This window comes from Leptidea sinapis, chromosome 10, assembly GCF_905404315.1.
Source record: "Leptidea sinapis chromosome 10, ilLepSina1.1, whole genome shotgun sequence".
Lineage (NCBI taxonomy): Eukaryota > Metazoa > Arthropoda > Insecta > Lepidoptera > Pieridae > Leptidea > Leptidea sinapis.
Window position 1 is genome coordinate 270160 of NC_066274.1, and position 13916 is coordinate 284075.

General features: G+C 39.4%; 2 protein-coding genes across 2 annotated transcripts in view; one reads left to right on the top strand and one right to left on the bottom strand.

The window, feature by feature from the left end:
• Window positions 1-13916, top strand: part of LOC126966553 (troponin C-like) — a 208543-nt gene that overhangs the window by 157596 nt on the left and 37031 nt on the right. The gene's annotated exons all lie outside the window — the stretch shown is intronic.
• Window positions 5022-8733, bottom strand: LOC126966555 (uncharacterized). The gene is made up of 3 exons (XM_050810691.1): window positions 8470-8733; window positions 8091-8389; window positions 5022-6746 (listed from the first exon to the last, which is right to left on the bottom strand). The coding sequence occupies exons 1-3, from the start codon at window positions 8534-8536 to the stop codon at window positions 6663-6665; spliced, it is 450 nt and encodes a 149-aa protein (XP_050666648.1). The 5' UTR covers window positions 8537-8733; the 3' UTR covers window positions 5022-6662.

The window sequence follows — 13916 nt, forward strand, 5'->3', positions numbered from 1 at the left end:
CAAAGAAGATTGCAAGGGCAATTGAAAAACAAAATGATCCACATATTTTCACTCATCTAAGCTAGAACCACAAAGAGAATGATCTCTTGTTCTAAGTTTAGCTAGACATGCTAGAGTACAAGTAGTGTGCTTAAGACTTATACTGCAAATAGTTGATATTATTACTGATTTATTCTGAATCCTAAATTTGAAAAACCAAGGTTTTTAAGTGATTTCACTTTGGAGTTCTCCATAAAATTTAACCTAAGTTGCCCTGAAACTTGCCATAATAAGGACCAAATCTCATACATCTGTAGCTGTACCTACAACAAATAACTTTAATCTAATATCTACCCTTTAACGTAATACCTTCGTAGAAATATAGATCGCAGAATTATAATTCGTGCATATTGGCCGTAATAGCGTATGCAGACAGATTTGTTATAAGAACATAATATTTAATATACTGTAATATTAGCTCTGATAACAACCATTTAATAATGCTGTACACCAAGTCATAGAATCACGCAGACTACCAGTAGTCGACTCATCGAAGTACAAGCATCGAAACGTTCTCTCGAAGACCGCAGTTATACTCACGTGAGCAGTCGTATGCTCCGCGTTACACAACCTCACCGAGTGACCGCAATTACGCTACTAAAAGAGCGTAGCTTCTATCCATTCAACTTGAATTCCGAAGCCGGACCTAACATCACGCATGGTTAGGACCCCAAGGTCACACGCATTCGTTCAAGGAAGAAGCCACGATGGATCACCTGGCCCGTCACAAAGCCAAATAACAAATCCAGAGGAAGCCATGCAGACACCAAATGAAGACGAGGGTACTTCACAAAAAGTGCCGCCCCCTAGCACACCCACCGCTGAGATCTGCGTGGAGAGAGCCTTACCGCATCAATTATCGCCGACAGCACTATACGAGCGTGATATCCTCACGCTCGCTCAGTTAATGTTAATGCTGAGGTACTGTCGGACGGTATGCTGAGGTGGATGGGCATTTATCTCCGAATACAGAAAGCAGAACACGAAGGAACAGAGCTCTCCATGGATGACCAGGTTGCACTGGAGTTCGCTCAGCGATCAATGATCACGCTGCCGCCCATTGCTATAAAATGCGCGAGATCACACAAGCATCTCGCAAGCGTGCACGTCGCCGATCAGTGTCGCCCGCGCCGCGCCAATATCGTCACGGCCTCAGGTGGAGGCGCCCAAACCACTGAGGGTCACATTTGCCAAGGCGAGCGCTGCCCGCCGTACGCTGTCCTACGTCGCCCGCCCAGCGCCACTCAACGCCGCGAGACCTGCGCCTGCTAAGGGTGCCAGACTACCGTCATCAAGCGCAGCCCGCCCAGCGCTGCACCATGACGTCCGATCTACGCCACCCAATGCAGAACAACCGAAGGAGCCGCGATACCCGCCAGTAGTTATTGGAGAACTGGTCCAACCACTTTAAAACACTGGCGGAGAAACTCAAGCGCCCGCCAAACGGCCGTCCTTATAAAAACGGCTTCAGGTTCTTGCCAGAAGACGAGAACGAGTATAGGTTGCTTAAGTCCTACTTCTCGGACCTAGAAAAGAAGACAGGGGTCGAGTGGCACTCATACTCCCCACCCGATGAGAGAAACACCAAGGAGGCGATCCCAGGGCTGCTATCAGAAACATGCACCGAGGAAATCAAGGCAGCCCTCGAACAAAAAGGTTGCGGAGCTGCTACACATGCCGGGGCTGACAAAAGAAGCATGGCGGGGCAAGATGGGCCCCACGCAGTGCCATAAATGCCAAAAGTTTCGCCACAGTTCACACAATTGTTACCGACAGCAAGCGTGTGTACACTGTGGAGAGCCTCACAGGGCCAGTGAGTGCCCTCGCCCGAAGGCGGACTGTGACGGACCGCACCCTGCCCGATATTTCTAAGGGAAATGAATAACTAACACGGCGGTACTGTACCCGAAATCAGTCAACCTCGGGGGAGAAAGGGGATAGTACTGACCGTACAATCAACGGTGGAAGAGACGGCTGCGACCTCCCTAACGGCCCCAGCAAACCCACACGGAGGCTCATTTGGTAAGAAGAAGCGGGGCAAAATCCCAAAACGAAACTCAGAGGTACCTGCAAAATCGGAGGAGATGGGGCAGACGTCAATGTTCTAAGAGACATGATGAAGCTGCTCCAATCTCTAACGGACGTGGACAGGACCGCCCTGAAGAGCCTGAGTCAACTGATTGAAAATGAAGAGTAGTCTGAAAATTGTATTCTGGAACGCCCTCAAAGGGAAGGCGCGTCGATTGCGAGCATTCCTTCAAGAGTACCAAGTCGACATTATGCTAGTTAGCGATACACATCTGCATACCAATGACAAATTCAAGGTGCCGAACCACCACATCTACAGAAAAGACGAGATATCGCCGACGACGGCACAGGTGCATCGCGGACTATGGCTACTAGTACATAGGAGAGTTATATATCAGCCTATCCCTGCTAAAGAATACAACGGGATTCAGACATTAGGTGTAACCATTAGTATAGCGGGACAAACAATGGACACCTACGCCATTTACAGACCACCTGGAACAAAATTCAACAAATTGCAATTAAGGTCTGTAGCTGTAGCTACAACCAATAATATCAATTAACACAAATGTCTAATACCTAACTTGTAACGTAGCATTATAGATCGTAGAAATAGTAATCGTGCATAATTAACTGTAATAAGCGTATGCCGAAAGATTCGTTCTGACAAGAACATTTTATTTTATATAACGTAATATTAGCTATGACAAGAACATTTTATTTTATATAACGTAATATTAGCTCTGATAAGAACCATTTCATAATGCTGTACATCAACTCATAGAATCATACAGATCACCAGTAGTCATCTCAGTGAAATTCAAGCATCGTACTTTCTCTCGACGATCGCAGACATACTTACGTGATCAGTCATATGCTCCGCGTTACACAACCGCACAGCAAGGCCGAGCGGACTCGACTGACGAGTGAAGCGTCGGGACTCAATCGCTATTCATGCAATTTTAATCAATGAGCAATAGCGTAGGTGCGGAATGCTCATTGACATCGTATGATCGAGCTTTGACGCGAGTTTACACAAACTGCGATAGCATTAGTTTTAGAGCGAGATAGAACATATAATATTATTCTCAATTCTTATTGAATGAAACGTTTTACTATTGGTTAAAATGTAAGCTTTAGTATTGGTGTGTATTTTCTGAACTTGTAAATATTTTTTAAGTAACGATTGTAATTGGGTAACTAGTTTTAAGGATTTTGTATATATATCGTGTAACCTTTTAATAAAATATATCTTCCATATATTTTCCACATATTCCTCACAGTCAAGCAGTTGTTTTATTTAATCGCCAAACGCTCAGTCTCTAAAGGTCCTTATTCAACGCTAGCACCCCCACGATAGTGACCTTAATTCCAAACACACGGCATGGCACTCAAGCAGAATTTGTACAACGGGACGCATTATGTACCAAGAGATGGTTGAGGGCCGCTATGAAGTTACAGGCCCAACGTGGACGCACTATATGCATGACGGAAGCGGCGACATCATAGACCTGGCCTTATACAAAGTACTCGACGCCGCAGTTCCAGAGCTGAGTGTATTACATGATCTCGACTCTGACCATAGGCCGATACTACTCACTCTGGACCTCTCTCGAGAAGGTCGCGGAATGGGGTAAGTTGAACCATGTCCAATTTAATCCCCAGAAGACTCAAGTTTGCGCGTTTACCACTAAAAATAACCCTATTTGCCGTATCACCGCTCTTCGACAACACTTCCCTTAAAGCCTCGCCTAGTATCGGAATACTGGGTCTCGAAATTTCGAGCGATTGCCAATTCCGTGGCAATACTTCAAGCCGGCCCACATTCTAGCGCTCTACAAAGCGCAGGTCCGGCCACACATGGAGTATTGCTGTCATCTGTGGTCTGGCGCACCCCAGTATCAGCTCGATCCATTTGACCGCGTGCAACGCAGTGCAGCTCGAATTGTCGGGGACCTAGCGCTCTGTGAACGGCTGGATCACTTGGCGTTGCGTAGAGACATCGCTTCATTGTGTGTCTTCTACCGCATTTATCACGGGGAGTGTTCCGAAGAGCTGTTAAACCTGATTCCCGCCGCCGAATTCCACCTTCGCACGACACGCCACAATTTAGGATATCATCACCACCATATGGATGTGTGGCGGTCCTCCACAGTGCGGTTTTCAAGGAGCTTTCTTCTTCGTACTACGAAGCTGTGGAATGAGCTTCCTTGTGCGGTGTTTCCGGGACGATACGACATGGGTACCTTCAAAAAAAGCGCTTACACCTTTCTTAAACGCCGGCAACGCTCTTGTGATTCCTCTGGTGTTGCAAGAGAATGTGGGCACGGGTGATCACTTAACACCAGGTACGCTCGTTTGTCCTGCGATTCCATAAAAAAAAATATGGGGCCGATAAAATGGTCCAATGCGCGTCCAATTTAACCCTAAGACCCAAGTCTTAGGGTTAAATTGGACGCGCATTCACTGCTAAAAACTTTCCCTTTGTCATATCACTTTGATATCTCTAACTCTGTTGTCACTTGGAAGAGAAGTCCAGACTGTCCTTTAAAAAGTTTGGTGTACTCAGTATAGCCAGACAGTACTTCACTACAAGCCACCGCCAGCAACTATCTAAGGTGGAAATTATTTGGGTTAATACACCCTAATTCCCCCAGTGGATATTACGTCAAAATGCAAAATTTCAACTGAATAATGTTGATGTGTTGCATTATACAACAGTTGTTTTCGAGAAATTTTTTCGGCGGTAATTATCATCTGCAGTTTTCCCAAACCAATATGACTTATGGATCTTCAATCATAGAGGACAACTTGCTATTTAGGCAGGCAACACATGTCTTGACCCTTGTGTTGTGGTTATCCATGGGTGTTTGCTTCTGGTGCTTTCCATCATGTGATTGTGACCTTTTGCTGGTTTGTCCCATCTTATATAAAATATGATTAAAACAATTAGCTACCATTTGTAGACATTTAATATAAATATGGATGGAATATAAGGACGGAAATAGTAAAACTTATCTAAACTTTTCTTAGAATAATGTGTTACAAACTTAAACTAAATCTTAAAATTGTAACTGCACATTTCATTTTTAGACAGAATATGTAAAATTTAATTGACATCAATAAAATATAACAAAATACAAATATTGTAGACCACTAGCAATGACAACTTAATTTAAATGTGCAGGGTTGTCATAAATATGAATATGTAAACATATAAAGTGAACACAATATACATAGACAATATAATAACACACAGACTTATAATTACAGAAGTTTTTCTTGGACGGAATCAATAAAATGTAATTAAACAAACATTTTTTACAAGCTATAACTAACTATAAAGTCACTATAATAAAATTGTAAATAATATGTTTAATTTATCTTGATATTACATATTATTATATATAACCATTTGAATAGGTAAAAAAGTAAAAGCTATAAAATGGAATCAGTAAATCAATGTAAGTGTAGATTACATAATATTGTCTACAATAAATATCTATATATCAATCCATATCTTATAGTTGATCATGAATATGAAAAATTAATTTGTTTGGTGATGTGGTGAATTATTAAGTTATTGAAACAGAGAGGATTTACACTACTAAATGCTAATAATTATAAGCCGAGTCAATGGAGAAAAATAATCTAATATGATGTCACCTATCATAATTGCTAAATATACTCACACATAGGGCAGTATTGCATTCATAAATTTTGTAAATGAATGAATGACACAAAATCTTTGTCAATCAAAGAGTATGGTTGTTGTGTGTGAAACTATTTCTCATCTTCTTTTGATTCTTTTCCCAATTGACTAGACCTATATCTTACTGTCTCTCTCACAATAAGATGATTTTTATTAGGACTTTGTCAGAAATAATATGTTTATTCAATGCTATACTAACATTCATACACATGAGTTTATATAATAATTTATCAATTACCAAAAACGGTCAGGCTATAAAAAATTTATAATAGATTGTAAAACACTCAGTTTTTTGTACTGGAAATGAACAAAATGAGGTATTTATATATATTTTAAATAGAGCCAATAGTTACGGCTATAATATTTACTATTAAAAGTGTGTCAATGTATGATTACTACATAATTATTATTATTACATTACTACCCATTAAAAAATATACCACTTAATATCAAGTATAAGTATAAATATAATTATAAAGTATAAATTATACACTACACTAACTCCTATTGGATTGTTCTTGTACAATCTTAGTTTGTATAACATACAAAAATAAAAATACATTAAAATATTTCAAATGGAGACAGATCTCCAAAGGAATAGGTGCATCTAATTGAGTTACGGACTGTCAAATGAACTCTAGGCTAGTGGGAGTGTCTAGGTAAAATAGAAATGAATAATGGCATGCAATGAATAAGAGTATCAGATTGTGATACAAGGTTGGATAGTAGGTTATACTACTGTGACTATCTTGTTGAGAATTTCAAAGCACAAGTATAAATCCTACACATTTGAACGGATATTTAATACTGCATTATAAAAAAGGCAGTATGAGATTTCATGGAGTCATGTAATCTTAAATTAAATTATTAAGCATGTCATGAATCAGATGATCAAAGTCTTAAGGAATATAGTAATTGCTGATCCCAACACAATCAATATTGCTGGTTTTCTTGCAGATTCCCCACTCTGAAAGTAGAATAGACGAAATGTTAAGTTTTATATTATTTTATTACTTAGGTTTTACCTTTGGGGCCATTCATAAAACACGTTCGCTTACAGGGGGGGGGGTCTGGCTGAGTGTGACAAGGGGGGACATGACATATACGGCAACATGATATTCGCGGTTTATAATTTTTTTACATGAGCGCAAGCTCTGTGGCGCGACTCTAGCGGCGTTGCAATCCGTCACAACTGGTTTCTTTGTTTTTCCAATACTTGAGAGAGTAACATTTCCCTGCACTCTCAATTCGGTAACAAATGAAAATACTGTTTCTCATATATTTCCCATTTAGCAGTGAACTAATACAGACCCTTTTTTCATCTTCTCTATTTCTACACTCTTCAGTTAATTACTTTATACTCTTTATTGCCGAAATATTTTTAATTTTCAGAATTTGTGTACTATCATTTAGAATTTATCATACTCAGCAGCTTTGGGGGGGGGGGTCTTAGTTTTTGTGACGAAATATTTCTAGGGGGTTCACAGAAAGTGTGACACAGTGTGACAATAGGGGGGGAGGGGTCAATAAAAGCTGATTTTAGTGTGATGTATTTTATGAACGGCCCCTTTAAACTTTTAGCTTGTGTTAGTTTCATCATTCAAGGGTATGTATGTGGCAGAGTTACTCTGCCCTCTTAAGATAACAGCATGAACAAGCAGACTTACTCAGATTAAAAACAAGTGACATGGTATCTAAGGATGAAGTAGTGACCATATTTCTCATAGGTTAGTGTTGAGAATAATGAGAAAAAAAAGCACCATCTACCTAACACAAATAGTCTCATTACAGAGGCCTTCCAAGCATTATTTTGTATGTCTGATTAAACCTTTCCATTCCAGCAAACTGATCGCCTATGGTATGGTGGTATGGCTCATATTAGCATGATTTTGGTGCAAACACAGTGTAATCAATGCATATTATTTTATGTGTATTAATAAATTGCTTATAATAAGGATTATTTGAGTGAATGTATCTGAAAGCTATTGTAACAAGCTATAAGACCATGCAAAATAAACCATCTTATAAACAAAATAAGGGTCAGAACTTGATGGGGGAGTAGTGTAGTAGTCCCGTAAGGCACTCTCGGTTTTGATGTATCATATAAAATCTAGTCGCCATGAGGCACTGCCGATTTCGGAAGGTTCAGTAGGTACAAATTTTGCAATGAATGCTGAATCCTAACTTACTTCTAGAATGGTCTCTGTATAGAGTTCATCCACTTTGCTTTAGTATACTTCAGTAATACCATGTGAAGGTACAGTTACTTAAATTCTTACCTATATGAATAATAAAATTGATAATTACTTACAATAATATAATAATTGCATCTGTCTCCCCGACAACAGTCTGAACATTTCCAATCTAAATACCATATATGAGTACACAAAGGCATATTTTGTTGCCTAGTTATAGCACATTCAGATTTATTAGAACATCTTTTAGATACGTAATACTGTTTCTTGGCTCCCTGTGACCAATATGGTGTACTTCCCCAACGAATTTCCGTTAAACATACATCCTGATTGTATTCACAAGTTGCTATAGTTTTCACACATTTCTCTGTGTTATCTTCTTGATTTTCACAAACGTAACATTCCAAAGCATCAACTGCAACATAAGTATAATATATAAGCACAATATATAAGCACCAAATTAAATGTTTGAGCGTCGAAGACGAAAAATATTACCTTTGAAATAATTATTGAGAATTACAGGTACTAAAATTATCCAAGTCACTAGGGAAGGGTGCCGCATTTTGTATATTTAAGAAGTCAACAACAACTGTTTTATATTATTATTGCATGAATAATTTGATTTTGAACTGTCTTTCTTAATTTTGTTTTGTAAACAATACAGTGGTGAGTGGTGACAGATAAAAATCAAATATGGATAACCAACACCAACATCTTTTTGAATTTGGAAGTTGGAAGTTTGGAACACACCCTTTTCTTAAGGGTCTTCTAGACCATCAAGTGTACTTGTATTTGACATGTCTGACGGGATTGACGTTGTCACTTGAGAACAGATCACTATTAATTCTTTTTTTTACACTATATTATCTTTGTTTTATTTATTAACGAACCTACAGCTCATAGATTAAAGTTGACCGACCCTGCATTTGACACCCAGGGAAAGTATTGGCCACTCGCCTACCAGTGCGCCAAAAAGTCGCAAACTTCGAAAATGATTTTTAGGACAGATAAGTATGGCATTTCTTGCCATAGCTCTAGCGGTATCTATTTAAAAAAGATATAGGTAATGATGTGAGGAATGGTAACAATTAACAACAACGTTTTGTTCTGAACATTTGAAAGGAGGCTTCAAGCAACTGAGTTAAAATAAATTATAAGAATATTTAATGAGGATTTCTTGGGACGCTGAAGAAGTGTTCAGAGCTGAGTCGATAGCTTTTGGCGACAATTCTTGTAAGTTCATCAGCACATAAATTGCCTTCGATTCTTGCATATCCTGGACCCATCGAAGTGGAACTATCTCTGTTTATTTTTGCCAAAGTATTCAGAATCTATAGTTCGGAAGTTGGCTACAAGTCTTGAGACTATCTGTGTGAGTTACATTTATTTATTAAAAGCGTACAGTTTGTTCTTAAAATAATATAAAGTCCTGTAAAACTGTTTACACAGTTTGTCTACAGGATCGAGCGAGTCTCTTAAAGTAAAGAGGGGGCATCTGTAAGTCAGTAACGATATAAAAATATGACAGCTCTAGATTATGCGCTGTAAAAGCCATGTTAAAAAATGAGGAAACTATTATTACTTTCAGTATTTATATGCCAACGGACTCGATTGAAAATGTAGTTGAATTTACACACTGTCTAAGTGAAATGAAGGCGGTAATTGAAAATAACGATGTGGAATCAGTTTACATGTTAGGTGACTTGAATTCTCACCCAAACCAGCCTTTTTGGAATGAGCTTTGTAGTTTTTGTTCAGACCAGACATGGATATGTGCAGACACTGATATCTTAGGTATAAATTCAGATACAGTTACCTATAAATGTCAAAAATGTAGATGCGAATATTTTATTAAATGGAGAGGTGGTAAAACCAGTGGAATCTGCTATATTTATTGGCATTACTCTTGATTCCAAATTGCAGTGGGGCCCCCATATTGAAGGATTGGCGAATAGGCTTAGTTCTGCAGCATATGCGGTTAAGAAAATCAGACGGTTAATTGACATAGATACGGCGAGATTAGTATACTTTAGTTATTTTCATAGTATTATGTCCTATGGTATATTGTTATGGGGCAGTGCGGCCGATATTAATACTATCTTTGTGCTGCAGAAGAGGGCTATTCGCGCGATTTATAACCTAGGTCCTAAAGAATCATTAAGAGAAAAATTTAAAGAAATAAACATTTTGACTGTTGCTTCTCAATACATTTTTGATAATGTTTTGTATGTTCATAAGCACATTGAGGAATTTTCTAGAAACTGTGACATTCATAATGTTAACACGAGGAACAAACATAAACTTGTTATGCCTACTACTCGGTTGGGTCGAGTTAGTAAGTCTTTTGTTGGGCGATGTATATGCTTCTACAATATGATCCCAGAAAATGTACAAAACAAATGTGTTACGAAATTTAAAAGAATTGTTAAAAAACGTTTGTGTGGGAAAGGTTATTATAGCATAAACGATTTTCTTAATGACACCACGGACTGGGATTAAAGCGAACACCCTCAGGCTCTTTAATTATTAATGTTTATTGTACGATATTACATTGTAATCCGTATTTTATATAAAAAGAAAAGCCCGCTGAGTTTCTTGCGCCCATTCTTCTCAGGTCTGAGGCTCTTTTGAATGGGTGGTAGATTTTGACGTTCAAGAAGTGATTATAAATCCTATTTTGAATAAAAAAAAATTGAATTTGAATTTGAATATAAACACCAAGTTTTACCATTGTTTCAGTTTCCTATTGGAAGAACTTGGGATGAGATGGGTTATTCTCGAAAAATTTTTGGACTTTCAACGGAAACCGCGATATTAAACCTGAAGCAGACTGTCCAATATTATACCAGCCGAAAAACGCCGGTGTATGCCTGTTTACTTGATCTATCCAAGGCTTTCGATTTAGTGGCATACGATGTGCTTTGAAAAAAGATGGAGAGAGCTGGCGTACAACCGGAGCTGCATAATATTATGCGATTTTGGTACGCGAACCAGTTAAATAGTGTCAGGTGGGTAAGGGAGCTCTCTGAGCCGTATGGATTTGAGTGCGGGGTGAGGCAGGGGGGGGGGTTAACCTCGCCTAAGCTCTTCAATTTGTACGTGAACGAGCTGATCGTGGAACTCAGCAAAAAGCCAGTCGGGTGCTGGATAGACGGCATCTGTGTAAATAATCTAAGCTATGCAGATGATATGGTGTTTTTGGGTCCTACGGCCGGCTCGATCAGAGAGTTGCTTCAATCATGTAAGGTATACGCTGCTAAACATGGGTTAGTGTAAAACGTGGCCAAAAGTGAATACCTGAGTAAGCAAGTGCAATATGAGCCTAGTATCGCACTCAATGGGACTTTACTCAAACCAGTACATATATCTAGGTCATTATATTACGGAGGACCCTAGAGACCAGGTGGACATAGAACGAAAACGAGGAGCCTTAGCCGTAAGGTGAAATAAGTTGGCCCGAAGTTTCACCCGATGTAGCAAGGAAGCAAAAATTACGCTGTTTAAGGTCTACTGTAAAACCTTCTGCACGGGGGAGGGGGCATTGGACCAACTACACTCAAAAGACACCCGACACGCTATGAGTGCAGTATAGGTAACAATAGTTTTAGGATGCTGCTGGGCTTCCCGCCGTTTTGTTGTGCATCAGGCATGTTTGCTGAAGCACGAACGAATGATTTCTATGCCATCATAAGGAAAAGGACGTCATCCGTCCTGGCAAGGCTGCGTTCGAGCTCAAACAGTATCTTGAAAATGAATCGGGAAAACTGGATTCGCCAATACTGCAACGATTCGTTCAAGTTCTTGTCCGATAAAAACACGAAGTCTCAGATTGTTAACAAAGTTATCCCATGTAATTATGTATTAATAATAAATTATATTATACTAGCTGACCCAGCAAACGTTGTATTGCCGATATTAAAATCGCTATACAAAAGTAACTGTTGATCGTAGATGGGTGAAAATTTGAAGTTGAATGTATTTTTTAATGCTGACTCATAATAAAACAAATTAAAAAAAAAAAAAAAAAAAGTCATGTGGACCACCCTTAACATTTAGGGGTATGAAAAATAGATGTTGTCCGATTCTCAGACCTACCCAATATGCACTCAAAATTTCATGAGAATCGGTCAAGCCGTTTAGTAAGGAGTACAACGTTTAACACCATGACACGAGAATTTTATATATTAGATAATGCAAGTCGTAGAAATTGTAATATACGAGTACTAACATGGATTTTAAGCCTGTTACTAACAAAATATGGGCCTCTGTTTCCCCAATAACGAAAGTTATGATTATTAATCCTAAAACGTATTTTACAAATGTTACTGCAACAATAAATAATAATTCAATCGTTTTTTAAATTTATTTTTGTTTGGTTCCCGTCGGATGTCCTCTGGCAATATACACACATCAAAAAAGTCTAAACAGCATGTACTAATTTAAATTTTAAGATGGTTTTTCACATTATAACGTTGTATTTTATTTTTAAAATAATATTTTTAGGGTCCTGTGATTAAAAATAACAGCTGTTGTCTTAATAAGTTTTTTTTAATAACAGAAATTAACAATATTAGAATATAGTGCAGAAACTTAACATAATCAACTAAACATTTTTTTAACAAAATGAAATTTCTAAAGAAAATGAATTTATTGTGAAAGAATAGGATAATTTAATACAAAGTATGGCCTCTTCTGCTATTCAGAACTTGGCAACGATTATTCATTGAATTAATGAGACTGTTTATGTCATCTTGCGGTATTAGCTCCCAATGGAATTGCAGCAAATCCTTCAGCTGTTGGGTTGTTCTCACACCGTCCAAGCCCTTCAAAACCCGTCTCTGGAGCATGGTATGGTATGGTATGGTATAGGGGCTCCTGTTTCCGCAATTAGACCACTAGCATGGGTCCATTTTGCGTGCAGTAATGGCCAGTTACTCCAACCAGCCCAGCTCCTTCCAGAAGTTCAGAACATTCCTGGGGTGTTCGCAGACTTCTTGGAACTTGGTTTTTGCCCGTTGGTTGGCCACCCCCGCACATTCCAGGATTGCGTGAGCGACCGTTTCGCCTTCGGCCAGACAGCCTCTGCACTTAGGACTGTCCGTTACGCCGATTGTGAAGAGGTGTTTGTTTAGTGATGACAGTGGCAGTAGTGGCAATGGACCAGTCACTAGATTTGCCGATGCCCGCCTTGCAAGCTCATCCGCTGCATCATTTCCCAACGAACCGCTATGTCCCTTGATCCATTGCAGAGTTACCCGGTTATAAGAGGCAACTTGTTCAAGGGTTTGGTGACACTCGTGTATTAGTGCTGAGTTGTGGGTGGTACCCTTCAGCGCTGTTAGTACCGCCATGCTGTCAGAAAGAATTCTGATTCTGTGGCCGTGTACTTTTCTTCTTAATATTGCGCTGCCGGCTTCCTTGATGGCTACGCACTCACATTGGAAGATGGAGCTGTGTGTGCCCAAGGGTATGGAAGTGTGTATGTTCAGTTCCTGTGAGAAGATGCCAGCACCAGTTCCAGAAGCCATTTTCGAGCCGTCTGTGTAGATCCGTCTCTGGAGCAGGTCCCATACGTGTTCGATGGGGTTGAGGTCTGGCGATTTTGCAGGCCAGAGCAATACCCGGACGTTCTCCGTTGCCAAGTATTGACTGGTTCGCCGAGCTGTACGTGAACGCAGATTGTCATGCACTAACGTAAAATCGGAGCCAAAGGTTTGTGAAAATGAATGGACATAAGGTCTGAGAATATCCTTAACGTAATTTTCAGCGTTCATGTTTCCATTTACAAAAACGAGCTCAGTTCGCCTGTTCTTCATAATACCCGCCCATACCATAACTGTTGAGCCGCTGTATGGATGAACTTCCTGAATGCACCTGAGCCTTTCAGTATTACCGGGCCGACGGTACACTCGCACCCTTTTTGTATCAGGCCTAAACCCGAA

Coding starts and splice junctions, on each gene's coding strand:
- LOC126966555 (XM_050810691.1), bottom strand. CDS start 8,536: ATGCGGCACCCTTCCCTAGTGACTTGGATAATTTTAGTACCTGTAATT. Junction 8,390..8,469: donor TCTCAATAATTATTTCAAAG/GTAATATTTTTC, acceptor CTTATGTTGCAG/TTGATGCTTTGGAATGTTAC. Junction 6,747..8,090: donor GATGCAATTATTATATTATT/GTAAGTAATTAT, acceptor TTCTACTTTCAG/AGTGGGGAATCTGCAAGAAA.